The following is a 13,372-nucleotide window of genomic DNA, read 5'->3' on the forward strand; positions in this document are numbered from 1 at the left end:
AGTGAGCGGAGGCCGGAGGCCTAGAGTGAGCAGAGGCTGGGGGCTAGAGTGAGCGGAGGCCGGCTTGAGTGAACGGCGCGGAGGTCGGGCTTGCGGCAAAGCCATGTGACGACCCCGGGCTGGACTCCGCTTCGTTCGCGGTGAAAGCCGATCCGGCGATCCACAGCACGAAGTTGATGTATTTCCTCAGCGACCAGCACGGATCAGCTCTAGGCATGACGACGCGGATATCGTCCTCTTTTGGAAGGCCAAACAAAGTAGTTTCGCTTTCACAACGAAACACACAGCGCCTTCACGACATGGTGGCGGCGGCAACAACAATACTACAGCAAGAATAAAAGTTACGCCTTCATTCTTTGCGTGAACATTTGGGCGGTGTTATGCAAATCTTCCCACATCGTGACGTAGACATGTGGGGGCGTGTTAGAACGAGCCGTTTTAGGTAGGTGTGGTTGACTTAACTTTTATAAAGAATATCTCTTTGGATTTGAGACTTTAGTCTTTGCAACTTTACAGATCTTCTTTATGCACCAAGAGCTTGTAACAATCCAAAGAGAAAGGAAAAATTGAAATCAAATCATATGACCCCTTTAAACTCTGTCCCTGCAAGTTCATCTGCCTCCACTTTTGAGTGCAACGCCCACATCTCAAAATTGAATCTGCAACTGACAGACAGAACCAATACATTACAGAAGAAAAGATGTCACTACTTCAGTTTCATTTCCATTTGCCACAGTTAACATCTTTTATATACACACTCTTCACATCAATTTACTTTATGGTACTCAATTCTTTGTACCATATTGGAGAGAATAGACGTAGCTTGTTGTACTATCAGTTGTGGGTCTTTCATGTGGAGAACTGAGCTCATGTTTTTGCATGATGCATTTAAAAAAAGTTAATGGCCAAATGTGCCTTTATTGAAATTCCCAATGTTGTTGCACATGATATACAGTATCTCACAGAAGTGAGTACACCCCTCACATTTTTGTAAATATTTTATTATATCTTTTCATGTGACAACACTGAAGAAATGACACTTACAAAAATGTGAGGGGTGTACTCCTGTGAGATACTGTATAAAAATTTTTCATCAGGTTAGATATTGATTGTTATTTTTTTTGCTAGTTTTTACAAAAGAAAACTTTGCTTCCTGTTAATGTTTTTTAGGTCAATGCTTTATGAGTGACAAATTGTTTTTGGGTAACATCCTTTGCCAGTTTTAAGTGTTTTGGTAGTTTTATTACATTTTGGGTATGAAACTAGACTGTGCTATGTCTGAAAGTTGGTTAGGAGAACTGTGTGAAGAGTTTTGAAAAAGCGACTTAAGTTTTAGGAAATGCATCCTAGTGATTGTTTAAAAAAAAAAACTCTAATAGAAATAGAGTTTGAAACCTAAATATAATTTATTATTATTATTTTTTACGCTTACTAAGATCTGTTTAGAAGTTGCATTGGCGACGAGAACTATGCATTTGATTTACAGTTACGATTAAGTCCAGAAAATTAAATGCTTTCGGCCTTCTCTGCTGTTCATTACGGAGGTTTCATTTATACATTACATGACTTCATGTATAAGTTACTTTTATAATCAGTACACTTAGGAACCGAATGCTTTGACTGACTCCACTGTAGTTCCAGAAATATATAGTAAATATTAGAGGTCTGCTACCCGGGTTCGGGTTAATGTTTAATGAATAGCTTCGGGTTCGGGTCGGGCTCGGGTTTATAGCTAAACTAAAACTATATGCGGTAAAAGCGCGCTGTTTTTGAAGTAACTAAGCCTCATTGCTTGTAGAAAGAGACGCGCAGACGCAGGTTCACACGCAACTTTCATATCTCTCTCTCTCTCTCTCTCTCTCTCTCGCGTGCGCTAATTCAAATAAATGATATAATTAATTAATTCAAATAAATGCGATCTTACCGCACTGCATCTCTGTGTCTGATTTAAAGCAGGCCGAATGCTAACAAGCCTTAACTGACGAAAATGACCATCATTTGCACGATGGAAGAATTATCGTCGTGTCGTATACAACCATTCTAAAACTCGGCAGAATTAAACTTTCATAACTGGTAAGTGTTTTTTCTTTTGCCTTGAGAACTGGCCGAGCCTTAATGATTCTGTTTCTTTACATGTATTTGTTTACTGACCGTTGCATGCAATCGTGAAATACAGCATTTTTTAAAATTGGCTATTTGTTGTGGGGGGAAAAAAAGATTTTGGGTTCGGGTCGGGTTCTAAATTTAACTGTGCCGCTCGGGTCGGGTCGGGTCAGACGATCTCGGGTACGGGCCGGGTTCGGGCTTCACTTTAAAGCCCGTGCAGACCTCTAGTAAATATGTAGAATAGACAATGGTTCTTGTACTGTCCAAAAACGTGTTATTTAAACTCTATATAAGTGTCACCTCTTTTTCTCGAACTGTCACTCCAGGAGGATGAGGAATGGAAGGACTTTGAACAGAAGGAGGTGGACTACACTGGGCTCAGACTCCAGGCCCTGCAGATGAGGTTGACATCTAATGAATTTCATGCTACTGCTCATATATTATTCTGTTTACATGGCAGTTTCTAATTTAAATTATTCCCAGTAGTTTCATTACTGGAGTTCTGGTAAACACAACTAGTTATTGCCAGTTCATGATGTCATTGGTGCTTTCTGTGCCCCCACCCGGTAGTTTTAAAAAGCGTGTTTGACCTTGTTTTTCAGCTAACATTTGAATATCTCAAAGCACTCTGAATTCATGCATGTTACAGCACATCTCTATTCAAGTACTAAATTTTATGTTGGTCTGACTGTCTGACAGTGATGAGAAGGAAGAGGAAGAGTACGAGAAGGAGGAAGTGGGTGAGGATGGTGAGATCATCCTAGTCACTGGTGATAAAATCTCTGGACCCTGGAATAAATCAAGTGGCCCCCCTTCAGCTGCTCCGGGTGAGTCGGCAGTGTTAGTATAAATAGCCAACATTAGTTGAGATTAGTTCTTTAACACTAATCTGTCTCTTTTCCTGTTAGTAGAGGAAGTTGAGGCTCCTGAGCCCAAAGCACCTGGCGTGTATCGTCCCCCAGGGGCCCGGTTAACCTCTACTAAGAGAGGTCCTACTCAAGGGCCTCCGGAGATCTTCAGTGATGCCCAGTTCCCCTCTCTCCTCTCCACCGCCAGACACGTGGAGACTCGCAAGTAAGACACTAAGCTCTTCTAAAAGTCTATACAATGTTCATTGCTTAATCAGATGTGCCTTTAGCTTCCTTCCTAATTTTTCCTCATACACAGAGTATGTTAGGAATACTGATGTGCTGCTATTTCCGCAGTATTTGTACTGTGCAGATTTTCTCTGTGAATGGAGTAATAGTCTTTTATTTACTAAAACTATTCAAATAAAATAAAAAACTTAAATTAACTAACTGAACTAAGTACTAGAATCACTAAAGCTAAAACTGAAATAAAAATAAAGCTAAAAAGAAACAAAAAAAAAAAACTAATATAAATAACAAAAGCACATAACAAAATGACTAAAAAAGTAGGGCTGGTAATTTAACGCGTTAATTAGATTAATTAATTACGGTGAAAAATAACGTGTTAAAATTATTAACACATTTAACGCACTTGCCCCGCCCCAGACCTACGTGGGTCATCTAACATTCCATACAGTTGATTGATGACGAATATGAGGCAGGGCAACAACTCACTGCGTGATGGAGCCTAGAGAACGTAGTTAGAATGTCCCTAAAATTCAAGATATGGAGCAAAAATGCCCGTTCAAGTTTTTGTCTCATATTTACATCATATAGTTAAAGGGGTCCTATTATGCTCTTTTACAAAGTCTTGATTTTGTTTTGGGGGTGTACTAGAACAGGCTCTCCTACTATACTGCAAGCATCAGTGTAAATATTGCGTCAAAATCAAATCAATTTGAGTGCGATTTAAACACGTATAATTGTAACCACTCTAAGTTCATCTGCCTTGGGAAAGCTAGCGTGTCTCCGACATAGTGATAACACTCATTGCCTTCTCTAGTGCAACTCAACCAGGTCTCGTCCCATTCGGCGGTATTTGTGATATCACAAATCCCAGAAAATATGCGTTGTAGTCCAAACGAGTCGTTCGTTGTAGTTTTTGAAAAATGATTTCTGTTAAATAAAATATCTCCTTTTGAAGTGGACTTTGAGCTTTGTAACTCTGCAGATCTTTTTTATGCTCAAACAGCAACATTACAGACTAACTAAAGTTGAAAAAGTGAAAAAGCATAATAGGACCCCTTTAAGCAATATCACACAAGCAATAAGTGCAATATCACACGAGTGCAAATACTGATCTTATACAACAGTTCAGTAAGAAGTTAATATTGTGTAATTTTAGACACAATGTTGTCTGTTTTGCTCAATTTTGCCAACGAAAATATAGACAAAGCAGAACTGTTCGTCTCCGGACAACACACAGCGGCATTTTATTTATTAATCCACGTTTTGAACGAATTGGGTGAACCATTTGGCGTGTTGAACCATTGGCCATAAGCAGCTTTCACACAGGACGCGGAAAGCGCAGCGCTGTGCTATGAAACCCATTAATTTCAATGGCTTGCGCCGCGCAAGGATGGTTTGTTGCTGCGTCGACCAAAGCGCACACGCAAGAGCGCACATGGGTGAGCTTGCACGCGCCGCGGTCAAAGTTCAAAATTGTTCAACTTTACCCGCTGCGCTCTGTGACGATTATCACAGAGCGCCCAATAGAAACAAGGCATCCAAATAGAACTCCCAGTAAAAGTTTTGAAAACTACGCCTATTTCGCTCTGGCCAGCGTAGCGCAAATCGCTTTGTATCTTAAGGGCTGTGCTGAACCCAGCGGCTAGCACAGCGCATGCCGCGTCCTGTGCGATAGGGGCAATAGGCGCGTTGGATTTGAAGCGGCGCTACACAGAGCGATTGGTGTATGACATCAAAGTACCGCGAGAGCGATTCAAAAGCATAAGGAGCCGTCTGCTCTCAATAGCTCTTGCGGTACTTTGATGTCACACACCGATCGATCTGATGGTGATGATCCGCTTCAAGTCGAACAAGCCTAATGATTCAATGGACCTTACATAAAGAGAACCATTTAGGCCCTGTCCCAAATGGAACACTTCATGTGCACTTGCGGTCTTACGGTTCACATGTCGCGCCTAAAAACGCGTGGAAAATGCTAGGTGCGCCGCTTTCTGCTTTTTTCCAAAGCGTTTGGGCGCTTGCGCTCCAGAGGTGTCTGCCGTTGCTAAGCAACCATGACCTGCGCTCTCCATGAAGACGCGGAAGTTTCAGCAAAGGATAAATGGATTTGCAGCACTAAAAATCTCTTGCAGTAACTCTGCTACTAAATTTATTGTAAAATCGCTATCCCTGTACAGCTATGATCAGCTGCTCCTTCATCTTGGCTGAGCTTTCAATGTTGTTACGGGAAAGGATGAAGCTGATTGGTTGGTTCTTGTCACATGACCTTGCGGCATTCTGCTTGCGGCATTCTGAAAAGTTGAAATTTTTTTACCTCGATGCAGCGCGGACGCGCCTGGAAAAAATGAGTCTCCGACCGCGTCGTTTCCATTATGAGCACGCCTGCCGCGCGTCTACATTTGAATTAACGAACTTGAGCACGCAAAAGACACGATATGTGAACGGCCCCTTACAATGGCCGCCGCGTGCGCGTGTCTGTTAAGTCCACGAGACCGTAGGGTGTCCCATTTGACATTTTAGCGTTCAGAAGGGTGCTCGCGAGCGCCCCCTTTGCGGCCGTTATGCGCCCTCGAACCGCACTTCTGCTGAGCCCGCACTGGGGCGAGCTCCGCAGCAGACTTCTACCCGACAGTCAAAGCGGCATTACGTCACGAAAGTGCGGACTCAGAGGAAGATCGCGAGGGTTTAGGGTGCCATTTGGGACAGGGCCTTACTTCACTCCTGAATGAATCAGCCATTTGAATGAATCAAATGAATGAATAAATGACTCGATGACTTAATCATTAAAACATTTACCACCACCTACTGGCAGTTTTAGTTTATTATTTGGAGTATAATTTCATTAAAAAAATTATTTCATATTTCCATAGTAATAATAATAAAATGAATAAAATAAATTATTAAAGGTATAGTTCGCCTACCCAAAATTTACAATTGTGTCATCATTTACTCACCCTCATGGTCCAAAAGAGTATAAATGTTATCTAACAAAATATTTCTTGCTGAACTTACTTTTGTAGTCTGTTTGATGCTTTAAACAACAATGACTTTAATTTATCTTTTGGGAGTAATTTATCAGCCAAATTTGATGTGCGATTAATTAATTGCCTCATCATGTAATTAATTAGATAAAAAAATGTAATTGCTTACCAGCCCTACTAAAAAGTTAATTCAGAATAATAATAAATGCTATAATAGTATAATAATAATACTAAAATAACCAAACTGCCAAAATGTGCAGGAAATGGATAGATCTGGAATTTTCTTTTAGTGTCATCCTGTATGCAGGAGTTTAAAAAGTAAAACGTTTTTAATATGCCATGTTTCAAAAAGTACAATTATTTTTACATTTTGAGTCTTGAAAATGTATTTTGATGTAGTTTTTGATTAGTTGTCTTGTAGTAAACTACCATTTGAAACACTTGTTGCTGCATACTATTTGTCATAATTGTGTTTTCTTGCAATTATAATAACAATAGTAATAATATTATGCTATTTATAGCAGTGGTTCTCAACCAAAGGGCTTTGAAACCTTAGCAAACTTCCAATGGGGTCACAGAATGACTTATCATTTTTTTATAAATAAAAATAATAATAAATGCTAAAATGTAATGAAGTTGCAAGTGCAACTACAGTTCTTAAAACTTCCGGAATCACAAAATGAATTGGGGTCGACCAATTTAATGAATTTTATTAACCTACTATGTGTTAATAAAACAAGTTTAAATTTAGTTTAAAGTTTAAAGCTGCTTAGCTTTGCATTTATTTATAATTACAACTGAAAAACTGCAATAAATATTTTATCCTGTATAAGGGGCCCTTTGATCATTGTTGGACAGTGGAGGGCCTTTTGGTTCATAATATATACATACTGTACAGTTGCTAGTATTCCATTCTGGACATAACCAATCCTGCATACTGGTTGTTTTGGTGTTGTAGGGACAGAGAGATGGAGAATACTTTCGAGGTGGTCAAGCATAAGAGCCGGGTGAGAGAAGGTGAAGGCCCGGGCTCCATGCAGCAACTACAGTTAGATAATCAGTATGCCATCCTGGGGGACAAATAAAAGCCATCTCCCCCACCCCCCCAAGCCTACTGCCAATGGTAAAGTAAGACTTGCAGGGGGAAAATGACCTGCAGCTGCCTGATGCAGTCCTGACTGAGCTGGAGACGTCTGTGCCCATTTACACACACACACACACACTCTCTCTCTCTCTCTAGAGAGCAGCAGTCAAGTTCTCTCAACAATACACAAACATCCCAGTAGACCCCCATCAAACAACACCCACAAATGGACATATTTTGACATTTATCCATCAAAATCCTCTCATACACACATGGACACCTCCCTTATCAACTGCATTCAAACGGGCTGCAGTACCAGGAACTGACTGAAATTACAAATACTGCTTTATACAACACAGTTCACCAAGATGAATGACACTGCATCAAACGAACAAGGCACCAAATGTTTATTACGGTGGATTTCCTCATGGGGTTGGTTGGCCGGCAGAGCCACTGGACATCGGCCAACCCTGAGAAAATGAGAAAAGCCACTTTGAGGATGGAGTTCAAGACATTGGGTGAGAATTAAACAAACAAACAAAAAAAAACTGCTGAGGTTTTTTTTTCTTCGCTACATCAGTATAGCTCCCAAATCAAGTATTTTTTTTTTTTCTTACATTGTGATGACAGAAAGCTGGGAGTTTTGGATTTGGGCATTTCTCAGTTACATATCTGTGGTTACCATGTCGACCAGGTCCTGGGCTATGATTGGCTGCAGGAATTAACACCAGTCCGGCCAAAAAAGGGAGTGACTCAGTGTTTCGACCTTAAACTTAAATTCTATTTTTTTTTCCCCTCGCAATTTTGCAAGATCTGTCTACACAGATTTTTTTTTTTCTTACATTGTGATGACAGAAAGCTGGGAGTTTTGGATTTGGGCATTTCTCAGTTACATATCTCTGTGGTTACCATGTCGACCAGGTCCTGGGCTATGATTGGCTGCAGGAATTAACACCAGTCCGGCCAAAAAAGGGAGTGACTCAGTGTTTCGACCTTAAACTTAAATTCTATTTTTTTTTCCCCTCGCAATTTTGCAAGATCTGTCTACACAGGTGTTAAGTCTTCAAATTTACTTTTTGTAGTGGCCTTACTGTGGGGAAAAGAAAAAAAAAAAAAGATATGAAAGTGATGGGAGAGAAATATATATATATTTAGAGAATGTGTTAAAATAGTGTTTTGGATGGCACTTCCTGGTCGTTTTGCAGATAAAGCCTGCTTGATGTGATTCTTGCCACTCTGAGGAGTAAAAACCACCTTCGTATCCCTCTGTGAGAATGTAGTTCTACGCTAGTTTGTCAACATATTGCGAATAATGGATTTTCTCTAACAATGTCCCTTTAATCCTTTCATCCCTGTTCCTCTCCTCATTTTATTTGATTCCATGATTATTGACAAACCATTATTAAAGCTTAACCTTTCTAATCTCATATCATGTTTGTGGTTTGATGTGTATTTTTGTAGCTGTGGCCTGTAGCAGGCGCTGCAGTCATTGCAATGAATAGTTGGCCATGTCAAATGAGTTCCAGCTTGTGTAGACGAGGTAAAGGCTGACGTGGAGCCATTTTGCAGTGTTAAACTTTCCACATTTAGTTGGCAAATAGCAATCCAGCTATTCTGATTGTACGTTAAAACCTCTCAGACTCACCATGTTTTTCTTTTGACTGGACAAAAACTGCTGGGCTGTTTGCTCTTATTCCGGTAGTGTATTAAAACTGTGGTTTTGTATATATTTCGCTGAATTTTGTGCCGCATTATTGCAGTATATATGACATATCAGTAAAGTTTAGCCTTAAAAAAACGGACATTTTGCATTCATCTGAATGACACTGTAAAATGTTCCTGATGGTGTCTGTTCATACAAGCTCCTTTCATAAATATAATTAGTAATCAAAGTTCTCTTAATGAAAAAAAGATTTTAGGGAAAAAAAAAATGTGATGATGCACTACTGTACATGGCTAGTTTGGAACATTGTGGCAACACACTTCAACAGATTACGGGAGTGCTTTATTGGCGCTTTTGTGAAACAAAATCTAGCGATCACAAGCTTGCATTAATAAATACTGTTAGTAAAGGGAAGATTATTTAATTTGTAACGGGTTCTAATTGTATAACTGTTATTTTACTTGTAGAAATTATTATTTCTTCATCTCCAGTATGCCACTGCCCGGTCCTCTCCGCTTTGCACTGCAGATGTTACAATACTGGATTCCTGGGAGCTGTCAGAGGACATAAAATGCAAAACTTTCATAGTACAAAAAGTAAACATTTCTCTTTTTTTTTTTTAAAGATAAAGGGTCAAAGTTTGAATGCAGCAGGCTGGTTCAAATGTGAAGCGTGTCATTTCTGCATTTCTAGCATCAATAAATGCCATTGGTTGAGTCATTATTACTGGTCAGAATGCTAGCAACACGTTTGGATTGTGCAACTTGTCATACAAATACAAATGTCTTATAGTTGTTTCTGCATAAAAATCAGTTTTATATATAAAGATTACAGAAGACTTACGTTCCCAGGGGACGGTAGACACTCCTTGTGGAACATGTGTCTGCAGTGAAACACCACCACACCGAATGCCTGAGCCGTGTCTTGATGGTGGAAAAATAAGAATTAAAATAACGATTGGGTGACAGCCCTTTTTTACTTGTATATTGTACACATTGTCAAAATTTACACACACATATATACACTACCGTTCAAAAGTTTGGGATCAGAAAATTTTTAATGTTTTTTAAAGGAGTTTCTTATGCTCATCAAGGCTGCATTTATTTGATCAAAAATGTGAAATATTATTACGATGTAAAATAACGTTTTTCTATGTTGATATACACTGCACTTAAAAAATGCTGGGTTGTTTCAACCCAATGTTGGGTCAAATATGGACTAGTGTTGAAACTGTTGTGCTGCTTAATTTATTTGGAACCTGTGATACTTTTTTCAGTATTCTTTGATGAATAAAAAGTTAAAAAGAACAGCATTTATTCAAAATAGGAGAAAATATTTATATTTTGAATAAATTCTGTACTTTTTAACTTTTTATTCATCAAAGAATCCTGAAAAAAGTATCGCAGTTTTCAAACAGCACAACTTTTTCACAACAATGCCAACATTGATAATTCTAATAATAAATCAGCATATCAGAATGATTTCTTAAGGATCATGCGACACTTTAGACCGGAGTAATGGCTGATGGAAATTCAGCTTTGCATCACAGAAATATCCAGATCCCAAACTTTTGAACGGTAGTGTGTATATATATATATATATATATATATATACACACATACACACACACGCACACACACACACACACACACACAACTTGCATTATTGCATTACTTGCATTAACTTGTTTTATACATTTTCCAATCATATATTCATATAAAAAAAATAAAAAATCATATATTTTATGTGTGGGTGTGAGTTCATGTACACAAACTGACACATTAAAAGTAACCAAGGTGTACCTGATGGTAAAATAGGAGTGTGGCAGGATTCACAGATGTTTTCTTCTATGAGAAATGAAAGCAAGAGAATTTTTGCAGCATTTCTAGTGAACAAAACAGCTGCTGCTTTGCCCTGATATTTGAGTAATTTTGTCCAAGATGACTGGAAGACAAAACATTTGTTTACCATCCACCCGCACTCCTCTCTTCTGCGTCCTGTGCATCCTCTGTAGAAGAGACAGTGAATCTGCAACAAGGATCTTCTTACAGCCCTCTCTCAGTAAGATCTACAGGACAAACATCAAGATGTTCTGAACACAAAATGATCAAGCAAATGCAGGATAAGCATCTCGTTATATCAGTACTCTAGCCAGAATGAAATGTTGGTTTAACCGGCAGTTATCACACCTGTAGATTGTAGTCCTGTAGGATCTTGACCAGCGAGTCTCTGAGGTTAGGAATCTCCATCCCTTCTTTAATGCGGTGAATGAGCAGGATGGGGTCCACATGGGTTCCGATGTTATTCAAGAGGCCTGTGATAAACGCTAGAGTGAAGAAAACAAACGAGAAATATTATTAATAATGTAAGTTAATAAGTTTTTTAGCAGAAAGAGCTTGCTGTAGAGTCAGGTCTCGTACGTGGTTTGTCTATAGAGTAAGAGATGAGATCCTCCCAGAGTTCTCTGTCATCCTGCTCTTTAGCAAACTCAATGGCTTTGTCCACATCCGCCAGCTCCTCCATGATCATCTGCAGGGCATGTCTGCAGTTTCCCATACGACCTGACAGGAAAAAAAGCATTCATCAGAAGCACTACAGTTGAACATTTTACACACAGTGACCTCTCCTCTGATGCACTGGATCAATTACTGTGTAAAGAACTATACAGTGCGTTCAATATCTATGACAGAAATGCGCAGATTCATGATTCAAAACTCACTGAGCAGGAAGACCGTCTCTTCTACAAAGTGCCTCTGCTGACAGATTTCCAGAGCCTGAAAGACACACAGCAACTGTTTGTGGAGCATTTGGTTTTGATAAACTTTTATACAGTATTATAAAATATATAATCGCCTTAACATCACCTCTTCATCGTTGAATTAAATGATTGTATGTATTAAATGCATTGTATTTCATTTTATTGAAATGCTTTTGAAACAAGTCTTATGCTCACTAGGCTGTATTTATTTGATCAAAATACAGTGAACTGTATGTAATGTATGATTAAATCAACGTAAAGAACTTGTCTAATTAATGCATTATTTCCTGGTTAATGTGACACAAATTTGAAACAAACCTTCTCTAGTGGACAGTGCATGCTCTCTCTGAGGAAGGGCAGTAAGTTGGGCCGGTCAAACTCAGCATACAAACTGATCTGCCTCTCATGGTACTTCTGTCCCTTATGGTGGTCCCGCTTAAACAGCTTATGCAAATACTGAGGAGAAACAGGCAAAAAGAAGTTAAGCATTCAATGTTGACTACAGCTGGATCCCTCAGACACATCTGCATGATTTAAACAGCCCGTATTCAACATACCACATGTAACAACTCAGGTCTGTCTTTTAATTCCTCCACCACTTTGTCCATCTGAGGGAGAGAAACACACGTGTTCATCTGTGCAGAGAGTTTGGGAGGGTTTAATCAAAAGACTGAGGCCACTGCACTGAACTCACCGATATCTTATCTTCATTATCCAGCAGCATGTCAACAGCTTTCTGAAAAAAAAAGAGATAAAGAGGCGTACATATCCTTTACATATCCTTCTGTGACTATAAATCACATTCTTCCAAAGTCATCTATAATATATCTCATCAGCAAAAGAATCCATAACTTCCTGAATTTATGCACTTGACAAGTTTTTTTGCATTAAGTTCTAAAACTGGTCCTCAATAAGGCCAAAGGAAAAAATAGATGGTTCACCTCTTTGTCGAAATCCATGAGCAGGACAATCTTGTCCTTGATGGAGGAGAATAGGTTGTGTTTGTGAATGAGCTGGTAAACATCTTTGTGTCTCAGTTTCAGGTAGATCTCCAGAGCACGATCATAACGCTGATCATACGTGTAGCTGCATACACACATATAAGACCAGTCTAACTTGTGTTCAGAGCTGCTTTTAAAATGATGTTACAAGCTTTACATTTACAGTAATGATGAACTGGCAGCATTCACTCACAGTTCGGCCAGTGTGGTGAGAAGCATGCTGTTGGTGGGGTCCTTCTTCAGGTGTTCATTCACTGCCTGAACTATAGCCATGTTGTTATACAGCTCTCCCGGCCACTCACGAATCAGTGTGGCAAAACCCTATGTGAGAAACAACAAAAGGAATTCCCTTCTTCCATAAAGGTTGTTGTTGTGATGCATTCACAATTTGAAACCTTACTGTTATGGTCTATCTAACAGGCTACCATCTAGTTCATGCAATTGAACAAAAAAAAAAGTTGAATGGAAAACACATACCTCATAGTCAGTCTTGAGGAACTCATGAAGTATCATCTCATAAATTGCTGGTCGAAGACGAAGGTCTCCTCTTGGTAAGTACTGACTGATGGCCTGGGAGGAAGATGAATGTAGTGGGTAGTTAACAAACAGCATTTGTACAATGCTAAAATGAAAAATTTTAGGTTAAACTGATATTTTTGATGCATTATTATTTCTTAAAAAT

The 13,372-nt window shown here is 39.2% G+C and overlaps 2 protein-coding genes across 5 annotated transcripts in view; one reads left to right on the forward strand and one right to left on the reverse strand.

Annotated features, from left to right (window-relative positions):
* The window catches only part of LOC107696498 (protein CDV3 homolog), a 12,089-nt gene extending 4,684 nt beyond the window's left edge, over positions 1-7,405 (forward strand). The window contains exons 2-5 of one of the 2 annotated variants that reach the window (XM_016496856.1): positions 2,433-2,509; positions 2,806-2,933; positions 3,018-3,180; positions 7,143-7,405. In XM_016496856.1, coding sequence (XP_016352342.1) covers positions 2,433-2,509; positions 2,806-2,933; positions 3,018-3,180; positions 7,143-7,269 — 495 coding nt within the window. In that variant the 3' untranslated portion in view covers positions 7,270-7,405. Of the gene's footprint in view, positions 1-2,432; positions 2,510-2,805; positions 2,934-3,014; positions 3,181-7,142 lie in introns of both variants that reach the window. The other variant, XM_016496855.1, reaches the window with a different exon arrangement.
* A 694-nt stretch (positions 7,406-8,099) lies between these two features.
* Positions 8,100-13,372, reverse strand: part of LOC107696497 (vacuolar protein sorting-associated protein 41 homolog) — a 33,268-nt gene continuing 27,995 nt past the window's right edge. For all 3 annotated transcript variants that reach the window (XM_016496854.1, XM_016496853.1, XM_016496851.1), the window contains exons 17-29: positions 13,168-13,260; positions 12,884-13,011; positions 12,631-12,775; positions 12,384-12,425; positions 12,247-12,297; positions 12,008-12,145; positions 11,651-11,705; positions 11,352-11,492; positions 11,121-11,257; positions 10,900-10,999; positions 10,734-10,778; positions 9,775-9,854; positions 8,100-9,485 (exon numbers count right to left, since the gene is read on the reverse strand). In XM_016496854.1, the coding sequence (XP_016352340.1) occupies positions 9,405-9,485; positions 9,775-9,854; positions 10,734-10,778; positions 10,900-10,999; positions 11,121-11,257; positions 11,352-11,492; positions 11,651-11,705; positions 12,008-12,145; positions 12,247-12,297; positions 12,384-12,425; positions 12,631-12,775; positions 12,884-13,011; positions 13,168-13,260 (1,236 nt within the window). In that variant the 3' untranslated portion in view covers positions 8,100-9,404. The remainder of the gene's footprint in view (positions 9,486-9,774; positions 9,855-10,733; positions 10,779-10,899; positions 11,000-11,120; positions 11,258-11,351; positions 11,493-11,650; positions 11,706-12,007; positions 12,146-12,246; positions 12,298-12,383; positions 12,426-12,630; positions 12,776-12,883; positions 13,012-13,167; positions 13,261-13,372) is intronic.

Source organism: Sinocyclocheilus anshuiensis, unplaced genomic scaffold (genome assembly GCF_001515605.1).
Source record: "Sinocyclocheilus anshuiensis isolate Anshui unplaced genomic scaffold, SAMN03320099.WGS_v1.1 scaffold931, whole genome shotgun sequence".
NCBI classification, from domain to species: domain Eukaryota; kingdom Metazoa; phylum Chordata; class Actinopteri; order Cypriniformes; family Cyprinidae; genus Sinocyclocheilus; species Sinocyclocheilus anshuiensis.